We start from the raw sequence: 17,768 nt of genomic DNA on the forward strand, positions 1-17,768 counted from the left end.
GCAAGCAAAGCACACTGCGAGCATAGTTTGCGCACTTATGTTAAATACCAGTCCCAACCCAACAGTCGAGAGTGAAGACATGCTGCAGACGCTTTCAGTTCAACAACATACCATAGGGCAGATTAATCTGCCTTTGGCAGATCTAAAGCAGATGTTCGGCGGAGAGTTTCTTATGCTTCTGATTTTTCCGAAGTACAATAATTCATCGAGCTAGGCGTCACGACTACGTCAGACTAGCGTCGCGCGGGCCCAAGCGGCCTCGTGAGCGTACGGGCCGAGAGCCCGCGCACGTGGAGGGCGCCGTCGACGAGTCTGGCCCTGGCCGGGACCAGCCTCGTCGGGGCGGAGAAAAGGCTGACCTGGGGGCACGGGTTTATTGCGACTGTACAAGGCGGGACGGGGCGGCGCTACGACGGGAAGAAAGGCGGCTGCGGGAAGACGGAGTAGGGCGCCAGGTAGGGCCCGTACAGGGATCCCGCCGAGAAGGGCGACGGCGGCGATGCCGGCAGCGCGGGGCTGTTGGCGTCCAAGCCCGGGTTCTGCTTCTTCCACTTGGTGCGTCGATTCTGGAACCAGATCTTGACCTGTGTCTCGGTGAGCCGCAGCGACAGCGCCAGGTTGAGCCGCTCGCAGACGCTCAGGTAGCGGGTCGTCTTGAACTTGTTCTCGAGAGCCACCAGCTGCTCGTAGGTGAAGGCTGTGCGCGCGCGCCGTGGCTTGCCCGCCTTGGGCTCGGGCTTCTTCTTGGAGCACGACGAGGACGCGGACGACGACGAGGACTTGCCACCCTTGGCCGGCGACGCGCCGCGTTCGTCGGGTGGCCACTCGGTGGAGGAGTCGAGCAGAGGCCGCCACCGGAACCGCGTGCCGGTGAACTTGGCCGGGTCCAGGATGTCGTCGACCGAGAAGGCGGTCGGCTGCTTCGGCGACGAGCAGGGCTCGGCCGGCGACGCCTGCGGCTGCTGCATGGGCTCGCGTTGCTCTGGACGCCCCGCGGCATCCGGCGCCGCCGCACGTGACGCCGCCCCTCCGCCAGGGACCGCCTCGCGGGGGGAGGTTGGGGGGGCGCAGGGAGCGAGCGCAGCGCCGCCACCGCCACCACCGCGCGCGGGCCTCCCGCGAGGAGAAGCCAATTTTCCGCTCCTTTCACCCGGGCAGAAAATTAAGGCCGGGGCGCTGCGCTCGCGCGCGCCGCTCTCGCATTCTCATGCAAATGGCAGTCGCTCAATGGGGCGCTGTCAGTGGCGGCGGCGGGGAGGGGGTGAGGTCTTGTTTGCGCGGGGCTGCTTCAATTTGTTCGGTCAACAGTGTTCTCATCGAGATTGGCCCCCGGCCGCCGCTGGTAATTGCGCCCATTAGAGCGGCCGCGGCCAGGGCACGGGCCGCGACAGCGCGCTGCGGCCGCCGGCCAGGCTCAGGGCACCGACCCGCACGAAGCCCGGGCCCCGGCACGCGGCCACCGCCGGAGTCAGCTCGCAGTCGACCAGATGCAAAGGCAGGAGCGGCCGCCGCTCGGTCAGGGGCGCGTACGGACCGGCGGTCTGGGCCGAGAAGAGCAGCCGGTAGCCGCTCGTGCATCCGTCCCGTGGCTGACGCCAGTACAGCAGCGTCCGGTTGCGCGACACGCGGTGCACCCGCACGTCCCGCGGTGTCGCCGGCCGCGGTCCATGCGCGCCGCACGCCAGCACCAGGGCCGCGGAGGGCAGCGGGAGCGAGAGCTCCACCGAGAGCTCAGCGCCGGCGCCGCTGGTGCCGAATGCCACGAGCCGGGGCTCCTGGGAGGGGGAAGGGCGACAGAGCAACATTACATCGTGCGGACCTATTGCTGCGCTGGCCGAACGCTTAAAGCGAGATGAACGGCACAAAGAAAAAATAAAGTCCCCATGCACTGGCAACAGGCCGTTCGCATTGCGCATTATATGGCACCATGATACAATCAACCTACTGCGCCCAAAATTAAAGAAAAGGTATACAAATTAACCAAAATAATTGCGTTGAAATACGCTGACGCGTTCTCTAAGGTCAAGATCAACGCCCATTGCACTGCGTCGCATCAGCAATTCGTCAGCATTTGGGGCCTCGTTTCAAAGAAGTGTAAAGCGTATTTGTTTAGGGTGGAAACCTTTCGTGCCTGTGGTCGGTGGAGCAAGGTAGCATAAGACGTCTTTTCTTGGTGTTCTCCTGTGCAACAAAACAATTAGTGCTGGTGCTGTTTTGCTTTTATATTATCGCTCTACCAGATGTTTTATCGACCGCTGTCTCCCTAAAGAAAATAAAATTTACGCGAAAACACCACTGGAGTTGTCTAAGTATGCGTTAGCATTGTGCAACTTGCTCATCTCCATGCAGCCCAGTGTGATAATCCATCTGATAAAACTTGCTCCGACCAGTATAAACACTTATCAACCCTTATACGACGTTATCAACTTTATCGAACTACATCCGACCCTCACAACCCTTATTAGTTGCTATCAACCATATCGGACTCGATGCGACCCTTATCAACCCTTTTCGGTCGTTATCAACTTTATTGCAATCGATCTGATTCTTATCAACCCTTACCTGTCCTTACCAACCTCATCGTACATGAGTCCACCCTTATCAACTCTTATCCATCCTTATCATCCTTATCAACTCACTGACTTCTTATCTGTCTGTGTTGCGCGACGCGAAGCGCATGAGCTCTCAGAAGATCGGTTGCATTTCAGTCGTGAAGGAACGCCCCAACGGAAGGCGCATTACGCGACCGCCGAAACGCATCGGGGATGTGGCGTGCTTCGCGTTAAATTTTCGCAAAATCGGAATTTTCCTAATGTCTACAATGCTCCAAGCCGGGTCTACACGGAGTCCTAGAGATGGGCTTTATTCCACCATCACCAAATCTTCCAACAAAGCCTTTATAGAAACTGTTCTCCTTTGACATTTGTTTTGTACCGCCATTACAACACATTCACATGGTTCAGATACATTCACTTTCTCCAAGCGTGGGTGTTCAACGTTGATCGAACGTCGCTCATTAAAGCACTTATACCTAACCTTTTCCCTGAACCTATGTATCGAAAGCCGTATATATATCTCTATTTGATCAAGATGTTCTTTGCCGTGTACGTAGAATGTGTATAACGCCAGGAGCGAAAACATTTTCCTTTAAGCTGCACACTTCCACCCTGCCATTTAAAACATGGCTTCATGAAAAAAAAAGGATTATGTGTACCCTGGAATGCAAATTGTAGACTTTGAAATCAACCTGATGCCATAGAACATTGCTTTATTCTTGGTCGCGCGCATTTTATTTTTGGGCCATTTTACAAAGAACTATCAAAAAATAACTTCCTCTCCCATCTTACGGTATCCGCTTCTTTCCTTTCAAAATACAATCTGTAATACACCATATGATTTGTTTATATTATTAGGACTCTATTCATTATTTAGAAGCCGCATGATCGACAACCACGCCGAGATACCTCGCTCGACAAGGTCTGTCTTTCGAGAAGAGGCTGCTCAAGTGCGTAGTGTGGTTGGCACCTTTGATCCTGTTCCTGAGTGGATTTCACATCTGGACGCTTGTGTTTGTTTGCCTGATTTTTGAGCTTTCATTAAACTGCGTAGCATGTGTGAATTTGTTTTGCCCCCCATGTGTATCTAAATGCAATGTAACTAATTTTCCCATTACACCACTCATAATTCCACGCAATAAAGCAAAAAAAAAAAAAAAAAAAGTGGGCGTTCAGTCCAGTGGGTAAGACACTCGGCTTCCGAGCGCGGGTTCGTAAGTTCGACACGCACCACCACCAACGTTTTTTCCTTTCAAATTTATTCTGTTTTTTTTAAACATTAGTTTCTTTATAGTGATCGTCTTACGTGACGGACGGACAGGTTTCCTCGTTGGGTAAGCATAGAAAGGCTTACGCATTTAAAGGAAAGAAGATTCGTGACAAGATAATAAATTTCGCAGACCAATTGACAGGGTGTCTCAGCTATCATGCATTGCGTACTTAAAAAAGACGGGCCACTCTACGCGAACATAGCCACGTGCATATTGTTCACAGTCAAGTAAAGCAGCCACCAGTAATTTCTTGATGATGCCATTCAATTCATCAATTAATTGCAATTAGATATTTTTTAATTGCTGCTCTGAATGGCATGCTTTCAATGCAGAATTACAAAAAAAAAGAAAAAGAAAACTTAAAACTGGCATGTTTTCAGCCTGGAACAAGCCGTTTATTTTTTCTGGCTGATAAAGAAAACCCACGAGAAATGCAAAATATAACGTGACTAACCGTCCGCCCGCATCAAAATGCAGCGCTCTCAATCCACAGGAGTTAATGGGCGATTAGTCGCCTTGGTGTTGCTACGGGACGATAACCGGCATGCACCTCTGCTAACTGCAAATTTCCTATAAATTCTTCATTGACAGCACGGCATTCAAAGTGCAGTAACTAAAAAAAATTGCTAATTGCAATTAAATATTGAATTAAACGGCATCAACAAAAATATTACTGGCGGCTACTCTACTTGACTGTGAGCAATATGCACTTGGTTATCTTCGCGTAGAATGGCCCGTTTTCTTTTAAAACGTGATGCATGATAGCTGTGACACCCTGTATATAGCAGTGGCGCGCGTCATAAGTTGTACCAATAATCGTCGATAAGCGGTTTAAATGCATTAATTTAATTGATTAATACATTTAAGCAATCATCTAGTCGCACAGGATTCCGTGTCATGGGATAAATACAGTTACATAGATTAATCTGACTAACACGTCAGATGTCGTGTTATGAACGCCTACAAGTGGACGCATTATTGTTTTTTGCTCATTTTCTATACTGGTAACCACTGCGTTTTACTGACGTCTTTGCTCCCGCATTATCTAATACTCTACAATGGGTCTTTGAAGGCTACAAAATGATAAGGATGTAGTGTAGCAGTCTGTAGTTCTTGTTGACCTTTATTCGCTTTATTTAGTGACGCGCTGTACAAATACAGACGCGCTGTTAGATTTTATGGCTGTTTGCAAAGGGTTTATGCTTCTTTCCACTGCGTTACGAGATGAGAGTACCGGAACAGCTTTCATGCAACGACATAGTTCGACCAAAATATATTTTGAGAGTAGTGATAAAGTTGTCTACGGACATTTGTAAACCACTCACAAGAACTGTCTCGCAAATGCTATATATGCATGCATGAAACTCTTTCACGAAAAGAGTCTTGCTTTAGGCGGAAATGCGTCTTCTGGAAGAACGATGCTAAACCTAAGGCTCATGCAACGCTGCGGACCACTCTAATAGGGCATCTCTACTATCATGCATCAAGCTTAAGATTTGAAAGACGAAGCCTAGCCTCCGAGTGAAATAAACTGTATGTTGTTGGCAGAAAAAAAAAAAAAAAAAACAGTGGAATGGGGGCGGGGGCGTGTTCTTGTTTTGCGCTAAAGTAACTTTCCACATAATACTAAGCAACCACAGAACTGTTGTTTGCGGAGATTTGAATCACAGAGTAGGTTCCCAACTGCGCAAAACCATTTGCGAAATAGATGGCGCCATGAGGCAGTGATAAACAGCAGAATTTTTACTTTTGTCAACACTACCAGCGCACGCATATATGCACGCACAGAAAAAGAAAATCATGCAAAACAGTGTCATCGTTGGGTTTACTTGCAGGTGCCCTTTAACCAAGGACGCATGATGATTACAAATGAAGAAAGAGCCATACAAATTCTCGCCCAAGTAATTCGTAAGAGGGAAGCTCAACTACTTTTTGAAAGCCTGTAGGGCTGCATCTTTTCAGAGGCAAGGAGTACATTCGACTCGTGTCGTTTTAACTTCTAGTGACCCCAGATTTCTGTTCCAGAAGATTTCTGTCACCCCAGACGCTCGAATTATCTAATGACAAAAAATTACGCATATACAACGCACACGTTGGAACGTATTTGATTCGAAGCTTTTGTGACGCGGTCAATGAACTGCTATAAGTTCACCCATTTGGCTCCTGCATTTCGGTCTAAAGTAAGCTGGCGCACGCATCTGCTTTCGCGCACCGCCGCTAAGCAATGTGACAAATCTTATATTGACTTGTATTTCTTCATTTCTTCTCATTTATTTTAAATGTACAGAACAGCTTTTGGGCTGATCGCCCCTTGTATGCGACATAATATGGTAATCATAATCATCATCACGTGGCGAAAATCGCAAAGAGCTAGTTGGTGCTGGCCCGAGAGAAGTGTGACTGCGGTTGTGGCCTAGTATGTTTTCCATAGGCCTGCATAGCCTATGAAAAACTCGTATGCAAAACGGAAATGCAGAAATAATTTCCTCAAAAGCAGATTTATCTGAGATGATTAGGCACTTGAAGGACATTTGCGATCAAAATGAATGAATGCCAGCAGGATTGGTATACGCTTTTGATTAAGAGTATAACTTCTCCTTTCTAGTTTTTATTGTGGAGGAAGGTGTTGCTTTGTGTGACGTTTTCTTTGTATGTACTGCTCATTGACCTGTAATTAGTTATGAGCATCTGGTGCCTATAATATTGTAAATAGTTCCTGTACATACATAATTTCAGTCGTTGTAATAAATACCATGTAAAAATGTGGTTGTGGCCTAATGGTTAAAGTATCGGGTTGCCGCGCTGGGGGACCGAGGTTAAGATCCCACCACCGGACGCACTAATTTCTTTTTTAAGTGAATACGAATCTACTCGGCGAAAAACCGACCAGACACAGACAGACAGAACTATACTGACCCAGACGAAACCATGCAATGGTATACGCGGAGAAAGCTTCGCCTTAAAAAGTATCCAGTGATAGATGGCGCTACTTTCCCAAAATTGCGGTGAACTCGCGAGAACGGTCCCGCTTGCTTGCATGCTGCAGAAATGCTGCTCTGAAACACACTGCGATCGAGCTAATTCTGTCCACGTAGCGGGTGGTTTCACTCATAAACAGGACGTATCGCCTTTCTTCGAGGGTGGCTGCTACATTCATGCCCACGTTCGGATTGGCCTCAGGCGGCAAAGCGACAGCGTGCGCTGCTGTCAATGTGAATGCCATTCTTGGCATCGTCAGACCAGTTTTCTTTCCAGCTATCTAGCAATCTAGCTATCCCACCAAAAATTCAGGCCGATCCCGAAGTTGGTGCGGTTTAAGAATGTGGGTCGTTCGCGTGGGTATTTGCTGCTATTCAATGAACCTCTTTGACGCCAACTTGGGTCACTGTGTATGCACCTCTGGGTACGCGCGGACTTCCCGGCTGCGCCGCCAGGAGGCGCAGCGTGCACAGAGAGAAGCGCTAGACAGCAGCCCAGCTGCAGTACACGCCTCACATTACGCGTTTCGGCTAATGGCATAAAATAGTCATTGTAGATTAGTTCCGCCCGATTTTTTTTATATAGAACTTTGTTTTGACAGCTTTCTTACCGTTGTCGGAAACTGTCGTTCGGGAAGCTCGCCGCTAGCATGAATTTCGCGGTGATACAATATGAACGCCCTGTCAAAGCGATGCAACCGCCGGGCTAGGCATGGTGCACGTTTAGTTCCTTTGCTACGTGTTTTAGCACACCACTAATATCGCGCGCAAGCGGGAAGCCCGGTCTGCTTTTGAAGATAAGTTCTTCGAGCTGAGTTCACAAGGGTTTGTAGTATCTAGAAAGTGGGTATCTTAAAACCACTTCCAAAAAAAAAAAGCAAAAAAAGCAAAAGAAAACAGTCTCTTTAATGAAAAATAAAAATAAAAAAAACGAACCTTGAGAGCGTCCTAACGAGTCGCAAGAGGTATCGAAATGCAGGCCTCAACAAGACTAGAAGTGAGAATCAGTCGCAGAGTAGGTAAAATTAACGGTACGGTCGTGTTGCAGATTAAAAAGATTGCACTGTACCCCTGTAAAGGGTGCACCGTCGTACATATGGACATGCTGAGGCAAAGCCGCCTTACGGCACACTTTTGGGAAATGGACCGAGTTCGATCCGACTAAGCAGCGTTATCGCGAGACAATGGTGTCAGAAATACTGCTGCGGTGGAGCCCACAAGAAGCGAAAATTAGTCGCAGAGTATGTAAAATTACGGGTACGAGCGAAAATGGACCTTTCCAGAAATGCGCGCGCGGCGGCCGCACCGCTGGTGGTTTGACTCAAGAGGCACTGTGGGAGAAGGGAGCGCCGGGCCGCGCGCAGATCGCACGCTGCACGCAAAGTGAACAGGCGAGTCTCATATCGCAAAGGTATGAACGGCTTTACTGCAAAGGTGAAGAAAGACTTAACAGGGACAAACGCTCGCTTACAAATAATGTTTATTGGAAAGTTGTTCACGAAAGCAGCATTAAGCCTTTGTATTGTGTATTATTTTATCGCGACAAACGCCCATGATAAGCGGCAACCAAGAAAGATTGTTGTTATGCCGCATGTGTATACTGTGTCACACAATCTGAAAAAGATTGGTCAAAAACATGGTGAGGTTGTCGTGTTCACAGCCCCCTGTGAATTGTCTCAGCTGTGCTCCCTGTTTAATGGCCATGGGAAAGGGAAGGTGAACAAACCGGCATGTCCAAACATGCCAAGCGCTTTGTTCCGTGGGCTTATGGGGTGGTGTACAGAGTCCCGCTGAGCTGCGCAAAGGGTTACATCGGCCAGACGGGCCGATGTCTAAATGACAGACTCAGAAAGTATTCAGCATCTTTGAAGGTCGTAGTGGGTGGTGCGCACTTGTCGCGCACTGTAAGAAATGCGGGTGCATTCCGTTGTTAAGTAGTAGGGCTGTTCTTAACAAGTCAAAAGACATACTGGCAATGGAGATCAAAGAAGCTGGGCAGATTTTCGTAAAGTCAGCCACGTTCGTTAGGGTTCCCTCTATAGCACTCCCAGATAAGGAAATAGGCTCTCTGAGCTGTTAGATTTACGGTCTTTAGACACATCTGATACCAAAGGTTTTTATCGTTAGCCCGGTTGGCCCTGTATGACTACAACTTGTGATTTGTTTGACTGCACATGCACGAATTTGTGCTTTCGCGAACAACTTTCCAATAAACACCAGCTGTAAGTGAGCGTCTGTCCTTGTCAAGTCTTTCTTCACACTTGCAGTAAGGCCGTTCATACCTTTACGATATGTTACACCAACTGGCCCAGCAGACTACTATCATGAAGGCGAGTCTCAGGCGGCCGCAGTGGCTGGCGCTCCGGCTTCATACAGTAGCCTTGCGGCTGCCACCGACACTGCGCGCTGTTACGATTCCCTTATAGCTGCGATGCCCGGACAACGTGTAGTCAATTCCGATTCACTTTGAGCGGCCATGCTCGGACCACGTGCAAACGCATGGTAATCGGCGTGCTTAACGACCTCACTCGTCATCATGAATAGACGTGTCAGTCGCGAGGGTCAGAGACGAAACTTGTCGAGCCGACCTGCAACCCTTCCTCCCCCGCTGAGGACGTTCACCCCGTTACGATCACCTACCATCTCTACTTCGTCTGGTTTGCCCCATGTCCTGCAGTGGGGGGGGGGGGGGGGAGAGGGGGATAGTGCCCGGATGGTGGAGGGTATAAGAAAGCCAGCCAGCAGCCACGTGGAGAACACTTTTTCTTTGCCCTAGCCTGTAGGTGCATACACGCTGAAAGTTTCTTGTATGTTTTCTTTAGAGCCCACCGCTCACCCGTAACCATGTATTAAACTTCTGTTACTTGTTTTTACGTCGCCTCGACTTCCCTGCCGGACCCTCTCCGATGGTCAACCTGGTTCGAGCTTCAAGCAGACGCTGTTGATGGTTCCCCAAACCCCGGCCCGTAACAGCGCGTATTTCTGGAAAGGTCCATTAACCCAATTTCACCATGGACTTTCCTATCTCCGGGATCGGCCCACCTGGCCCTTTGGTAAAAAGATACATAAAAATAAATGGTCAACCAAGCGTCGACGCTTAAGAGGACAAGGTCAATGGAATTGTGCGTGAAATACGATATGAATAAGATACGAAATGAGTGAATAATGAACATGAAGGTTAGCTAATGCTGCGCGATAATCACCTGAGCAAGCAGAAAATCACGGTGGGTGGCAGTACTGCCAGCTTTATAATGACAGGCAAGAATCCCGACCAACTTTAGCTTCACGATTGCACGCCTGGCATAACCAAATCATATATAATGCGGCGGATATCCACTATCGACTCATGCATTGATGCGCTTTTGCTTTTGCCTTCAAAATGTGTTGTACAGTCGACAGCAAACGTTTACGAACCACGCTAGCCTATACCCAAGTAAAGCCCCTGGACCTGATAAAAGTATCGACAACTACAGGAAGCACCCCGTGGTTTTTGCCAAGAGAAAGAAATTTAAATTTTGCGCGCCTGATGCGCTGCGTTACAGTAAGCAGCCGTGTGACATTAGGCGGAAAATCCGCTAGTTCAGCGTCTCTTACAAATCATTCGCTAATAGCTAAATTTCCCCTCTCCCTTTGCATAAACTAGCAGAGACGGGTCACCGCGTGCCGATCTATGTACCTTTGCGATTGTGGAAGCTATTTATGGACATTTGCTGATTGGTTGCGAAAGGAGAACAATTGCATGGGCGGCGCGCGTGACCTGCTAGCTGCTCCTGGGCCACACCAGGGGGCGCGCTGAGGTTATCGTCAAATTAGGTTTAAAGTGGACGGAAGCATCAACCGGTCAGCAATCGAGGTAAGCAAGAGAAGTTTAGACTATTGGTGAAAAAAAAAAAAAGCAGGGAAGCGATTATCATACTGGTCCACTGCGCGGAGGCAGCGGCAGGGCGGTACAGCTGTTATCCTCAGGTCTTGCGCTGCCGATGTAGATAGCCTTGTTGCTGTATAGCCATTAGAAGCACGTACCTCGTTAGCCCTGATGTGGTCCATCTGGAGCGCGCTGGGGAACGGCGGGCAGCCCTGGCGCACCCAGGAGGCGTACGGATTGGTCAGCTGGTTGTCGATCTGGTAGACAGCCCACGAAGAACCTGCGCACAAGTGCCGCGCGCGTCAGAGTGCCGCTCTCTCGTTACGGAATGTTTCACTGTGAGTGCAACCATACGTGGGTGCGTGGCTTAACGTGAGACGAAACGGTGATGGGTAAAGAACGGTGAGACGCACCGTCGTTTTTCATGGCCTTCAGAAAAAGAGCAGAGTCATTTCACAGCTCGGAGCAGGTGGAGGAGGAGTACACATTTTCGACTTTCGACAGAACGCCCTGACAGAAATTAGTCCACTGCGAGTGATTTATTTGTATGAAATTGGAAATGCTGGCAACTATTATGTCACCAGCTTCTCCACAAACAATAAGTTATCCTATCATCAATTGATGACAGCATGATATGAAAAGACGTTTCGTATAAACACGTTTAAGCAGCTAAAGGCTACCAATCCAATCAAGGGCTAAGTTTACATCGCTTAGGAACTTCAGGAGGAGTCGTGACACTACACTCCTGAATGTCCAGGAAACAGTGTGTCGTTACAACACACACACACACACACACACACACACACACACACACACACACACACACACACACACACACACACACACACACACACACACACACACACACACACACACACACACACACACACACACACACACACACACACACACACACACACACACACACACACACACACACACACACACACACACACACACACACACACACACACACACACACACACACACACACACACCACACACACACACACACACACACACACACACACACACACACACACACACACACACACACACACACACACACACCACACACACACACCACACACACACACGCACACACGCACACACACACACACACACGCACACACACACACGTATATATATATATGATATATATATGATATATATATATATATATATATATATATATACACGGCTTGTGGATCAGCCTTTGACGAAAGCTGGTCCACCAGCCACAACGTTAGCAAATTATACTGTGCAAATCCAATGTACGTGTGTGTGTGAGAGAGAGAGCGAGAGAGAACCCAAGGGATATTGTGGTACATGCTGTGTATTCAGCCATCATAGCTAGACTGTACCAAAGGACGGCTTGCAGAAGGAGACGGGATCGTTTCGGTTGTAAGACTGGACAAATCCATATTAAATGGTGGGCGCCTGCTACCGTCACTGAAAGGGGACAGATTAGACATGTAGAACTTATTCCTCTTTGCGGTAATGTGCAGCTTACAACCGGACGGCACTAACTACTGCGCTACCACACATAATCTGCGATTGGTAATTTGTATGATCTGTAATCTAACCTTGGCCGGCACGCGTCCCTGTCAAAGTACATAAGGGCCAACTGGACATGGCGATAACTGACGTGTACTGCAACCCCAAGCCTAAGAGTACACATACATTTTAGGCATTTTCAGGCATTTCCGCCAATGTCTCTATTGCCCTAAGGATTCGCCCTATTGCCCACTTGCACATGGAGACGATCCATTTACAAACAATAATTTAGGGGCAAAATATGCAGATTCAACACACACGAGGTAATATATGCGAAGCGAAGCTTTACTGAAGCGGGTAAATAAATGTTTTACAAGTCACGGCAATGCGTACAATTTCGTTTACACGTTGCACAGCACGAAAGGAATCTCGTGATATGTTCCATCAAAAAGGTCAAAACATTACTGCCGTGTACTTTTTTACGTTTATGCGCGACATCACCAATAAGCTATTCTGAAATGCAAGCACCAAATCAGGCGAATGCACGGTGTGAGACGTGTAGGCTCAACGATGTCGCGAGGACGCGGGCAGTATATGAGGATTGTCGAGGGAGAGGTGCATGCACAGAACAGTACCACACGTATCAAGCAAAATTAAGCGATGCCCATTCTGGAGGACTGGCCAAGAACGGGCACACCCCCGAGTGGCACACATTGAATGATGAAATCAAAGAAAATAAAGGAAAGACTCCGTTAAATATGCGTCCCCATTCGATTAACAGATCGGTGTGCTTGATGCGTGTGAGCTGACATTACATGTTCAGGAATTTATGTAGGAAGTTATTTTTCTCTTATATATATATTGATAGTACACGTTTAATAGTAGATACGCTCGGCGTTTTTATGAATGCGCCGAAACAGGCAACGGCCAAACGGAGCGAGCCCGAGCACCAACAACAAACGTCATATTCTTCGTCTTCTGCCGGTGCCCGTATTTCTCACTACAATATATATATATATATATATATATATATATATATATATATATATATATATATATATATGTGCAAGACAGCGGTGGGCATACTTCGTCAGCATACAAGGGTTGTGCAAGCAACTTCGCAGGTACTTGCATATAACTTTTTTATATGTATCCACGAATATATCCTGCAAAAGAGCGGCCGACCCCAACAGCCAGGCAACCACACCAAACCCAAGAAAGCAGGCAAAGAAAGCGGTGCTTTAACGGGGAAGGTTGTAAGTATGCATGTAAGTATACGGGAAAAACCCTAAAAAAATTTGTATATTTGCGCTGCACTTTAGCGCAGGTGCTGCACCCCTCGCAATACTAAACTGCTATTATATAGAACGTTAATTCGCCCCGTTCTAGAATACGCATCTGTTGTTTGGTTTCTCTACATTCACTGTGAGATAATTTCACTCAATAATGTTCAACGAAAATCTATCCATATCATTTGGCAAAATTACAGCCGCAGTTTCTCACCAACACAGGTTCAACAATGTCTGAACATCGAGCCATTACTCTGACGTTAACGCATCGAAGCCTTAAAACTTTTATATGCAATTATTAACTCCACCTCTGGTCTTTCTGATTGCAACTACATCCCATTTACGAACGCAAGTTGCACCCGTAGCTCCCACGCCTTGAACCACCTATTTTTGCTCGTACGAACACATTCACATAAAATTTTCTTTCCACGTACAAAAGAGCTATGCTATTCTAATAAATAAATAAATGTGCATTCAAACAAGCGCAACGGTGTAGCCAACGAAGAAGAACAAAGAGAACGCGATCCCAATTAAATAGCTGCGCCGAGTCGTCACTAAATACACCCATTTAGCGCTATATTCAAGGTCAAGCAGTTATGTATACGGATCGGCTGAAACACGGTTTCACCGGGGTCGCTTCAATGGCGATGACGCCGTGGCCGAAGACGCAACGGTGGACGACGCCGAAGTGGATGCTGTCATTGTACCCAAGTGCATCAGCAGTGGTCCGCGTTCTCTACGAGCGGGTGGCCCTCCATCCATCCTGGAGAAGGCATCGGGACCAGGTGCGGGACCGTCAGTGACGGCCGGCGTGACTCAGGTTATGGAGAAAGCTGGGGTCTGCTGGCCCGACCGGCCAGTCGTCTCCCACCGCCAGGTACAACTCGACCGTCACCCGTGCTTGTCCCCTGGTCTCTGCTGCATCAAAGCTGCTTCCTGGATCTGCCTGCGCCCTGATTCCACGAACCGGCAGCGCCTCGCTGAAATGCGTGGGTTCCAGCTTGCCAGCCCCGTAGCGTTGTTCTTGTTGTTGTTTGTTGTTGTTGCCTCAAAACAAGATGACGATTGCGATGATGATGATGCCTTATTTAATGGCACAGACCCACTGTGGGGGATAGGCCACGAACGGGGTGGTAATATGATAAAAAAAGACGAAGAAAAGACAAGTAGAAATAAATGAATAATCGAAGATGAGAAAGAAACCGATAATAAATGAAATAAAATAGTGTATAATGAGGTATAGTCAGCCCTGCATAGAGAGAGAGAGTAACATGAACTTAATATTAAAAATACCTAAAGTAAAGGGAAGATGTAAAGAATGAGTAAGTTATATTTGAATAATATCAATAATATTATGACTGTGAATTTATGTTTTTGCGATTCGAATTTTATCATTTGATAATTGATTGAAGGAGAAATAAATAGATCATGGAAAATGAGAAAAATTAATAAGGCTATCTTTTTGTGTCGCAGAGGACATTATAGATGGCTCAGCAAACGTTCCTGTGGCTGTATCCGAAAACCGATGCTGCAAATGAGAGTAGAACAGTATTGCATAAAGATAGCCCCAGATTACGAAGCGGAATTTCCAAACATTGTTTTCGTTGAGTAGAAAGCCGCCGACACGATAGTAAAAAGTGATCTATCAATTCCGGCTCATTGCAGAGTTAGCATGCATGAAGGGGCTACTGCCAGACCACATCTGTACAAGTAAAAATCCAGTGCTGGAATACGGCAACGCAGCCTTGCAAATGATAATTCGCAATGTCGGTTAGGACACCATTGTTGGTTTCCAGAATAATTTAGATGCGTAAAATCTGTAGATTTCTCTAATGAGAGACTTTTTCTGTCTTCTGTAAAAGAAAACTGCCTATATCTAGCCGTAGTGATAATGCAATTGCCGGCAGCACAGGTATCACCAGCACCATTTGAAGAAGGCTCGTGTTAGAGGATCAGCTATTTTATTAAGATCAATGTCTCGGTGGCCTGGTACCCATACTAAATGAGCTAAACTTTAGTGCGGCGGAGCTAATGCATAAAATGTGTTGAGAGCTACCGAATTCGTTCATTCGTTAGACGCGCTGCATACAGAAAGACAATCTGGGACGATAACTACTCTTGTAGCATAAAGGAGTAACTTTCGCATCTTGTTTAATTGTTGTTGTTGTTCTTCTGCTTCCTCTTCTTCTACTTCTTCTTCTTCTTCTCTGCCTCTGTCTTTCGTTTGGGCTGTTGCTTGTTTCTTGTTTTTAAAGCGAAACTTTCTATGTCTCACTGATTAGTCCGTGAGCGCCGGAAAAGCGCCGCAGGAAAGCCAACGTACACAATGGAACTATCTGCGCATCTGCGCGCACAATAGAACAACGGCGCACGGCATATGTATCGTAGAACACTACAGTTTACATTCGCAGTTATAGCGATAAGAACAATGGGAACTGCAACGCCACGCTACCCAGGCGTAATGCATTGCATTACGCGCGTCACGCAATGCATTCCCGGCAGTCACCATGGGTAGGCCAGCGGGTGCAGCGCACGGCAGACGAAGAGGCAGCCGTACGCGAACGTAAGCGCGAGTGCGAACGCGCCCGTAATGCTGATCCCGTGTATCGGCGACGGCAGAGCCTCTGACCGTCTACCGCAGGGATGACAAGGGAATACTGTGCAAGTGTAGAGTCGTCCGTGAAAGTGTGAGTGTGTGCGTGTAATCAACAGCTGCATGATCTAAAATAAAGGCTATTGCAACTTAACGAAACGTCTCTTCATTCAACTGCAACGTTCAAAATAGAATACTAAACAAGCAATCAAATCACATATGCATCGCATCGGGTCGCTCAGCATTTCTTGGGTTCGTTGCGTGGTCGTTGGCTTTGGACTTCGACTTTGATTTAGTTTGCATGAGAGAAAGCTTTGCGTTCAACCATCTTTCTTTAAGAAAGGGGCTTTGATTTTTTCGTAATATATAATATTAAGTGCTACAAACATTTTATTTATTGCAATCTTCTTTGATTAGTGACCTCTGGGAAAAGTCGTTGAGCGCTTGCATTGTCTCCTGAATCAGGAAGTGGTGGTCATAATTGTACACGGAATAATTAACTTATAATTTTGTTTTACGGTTGTTGTGCGTGCGCTTTCTGGTATCGTAGTTTAGATGTCTCATGTGCAGACCAGTTTAAAGTGTCCATGTTTAACTAAAATGTTTGTTGCATTACAACACGTGGTTCTCTTTCTCCTGAAGGATTCTAAGGGAACAATTCGTGGATATGTGACGAACTTCAAGGTTAAATGATAGTGACGTGTTAGTTAGACATTAAACATTAGATAACAACCTCACAGAAGGAAGAAAACATCTTTTCTCAAAGCAGAAATGTTGAAAACATTCTATAAAGATCCAAGATGCCCTCGTAGGTATGTTCATATACAGGCGTGTAATCCTTTATTTGAGAATAAAATTCAAAACAGCAGGGGAAACTTGTACCATTCGAAATATTTGGCATCCATCTTAACCGATCACCGAGATCATTGTCGTCATCATCATCACCATAATCACCATCATCGTCACTGTAGTAACTGGTAAATCACAATCATAACCACTCAGGAACAGAATCAAATTTAACATCGGGCCTCGCACGTATATTGCGTACATAACAGAATGGAGAACATTTTGACTTGACGTCAAGGAAGGAAACACATCAAGGCCACTGGATCAAATCACTGAAAAGCAAGGCCTACGACACACGAAATGTCTAGCAGATATGAAGATGCCCCCAAATTTATCTAGAACTTCCTCAGCCTCTTGAGTCAAACTGGTCACAAAATGAAAGGGCAACACCTCAAAGGAGAATCGTAAGCTAAAAATTCAAATGCTCGCTCAAGTAGACGGAAGAGTGCGCGCCACCCAGTGCAGCGAAACATGAATGATGACATGCAGCGAACTAAATCGTCTGCTAAGCACACCCCACGTTTGGTTCTACTGTCCTCACTCTTAGGCAATCACCTAAAAAAATTAGAGGACGCTTAAGCTTCGCCTTTAAGAGTGGAACGCGAGAGCGTTATCGGGCCCCGTTCGGGTCGCATTTTTCTTTATGAGCAGGCTTCACTACAACACAGACGTGGGAAAGCCGGCTCACAAAGATCAAGCTTACACTGATCCCCCCTTAAAGTCGGCCTCACTTTTAGACAGAAATGCATTGCTGGGAAGACGTTTCTTTCAGGGACAATATAAGTCGTCTTGTATTAAAAGGTGAAGGCCCTAGGACCCTTTTTTATTATTTTGTTAATTGTTTGCTATTGCCCCGACGCGCGCGCATGTCCCA

General features: G+C 47.1%; 2 protein-coding genes across 2 annotated transcripts in view; both read right to left on the bottom strand.

The window, feature by feature from the left end:
• Window positions 1-360: 360 nt before the first annotated feature.
• LOC119460886 (homeobox protein SAX-1) lies at window positions 361-971 on the bottom strand. Its single transcript, XM_037722005.2, has one exon. The coding sequence runs from the start codon at window positions 966-968 to the stop codon at window positions 408-410; it is 561 nt and encodes a 186-aa protein (XP_037577933.1). The 5' UTR covers window positions 969-971; the 3' UTR covers window positions 361-407.
• Window positions 972-1,350: 379 nt separating this feature from the next.
• The window catches only part of LOC119460871 (alpha-L-iduronidase), a 284,651-nt gene continuing 268,233 nt past the window's right edge, over window positions 1,351-17,768 (bottom strand). Inside the window, exons 10-11 of the mRNA XM_037721986.2 lie at window positions 10,828-10,949; window positions 1,351-1,775 (exon numbers count right to left, since the gene is read on the bottom strand). Coding sequence (XP_037577914.1) covers window positions 1,356-1,775; window positions 10,828-10,949 — 542 coding nt within the window. The 3' untranslated portion in view covers window positions 1,351-1,355. The remainder of the gene's footprint in view (window positions 1,776-10,827; window positions 10,950-17,768) is intronic.

The sequence above is a fragment of the Dermacentor silvarum genome, chromosome 1, assembly GCF_013339745.2.
Source record: "Dermacentor silvarum isolate Dsil-2018 chromosome 1, BIME_Dsil_1.4, whole genome shotgun sequence".
Classification (NCBI taxonomy): Eukaryota; Metazoa; Arthropoda; class Arachnida; order Ixodida; family Ixodidae; genus Dermacentor; species Dermacentor silvarum.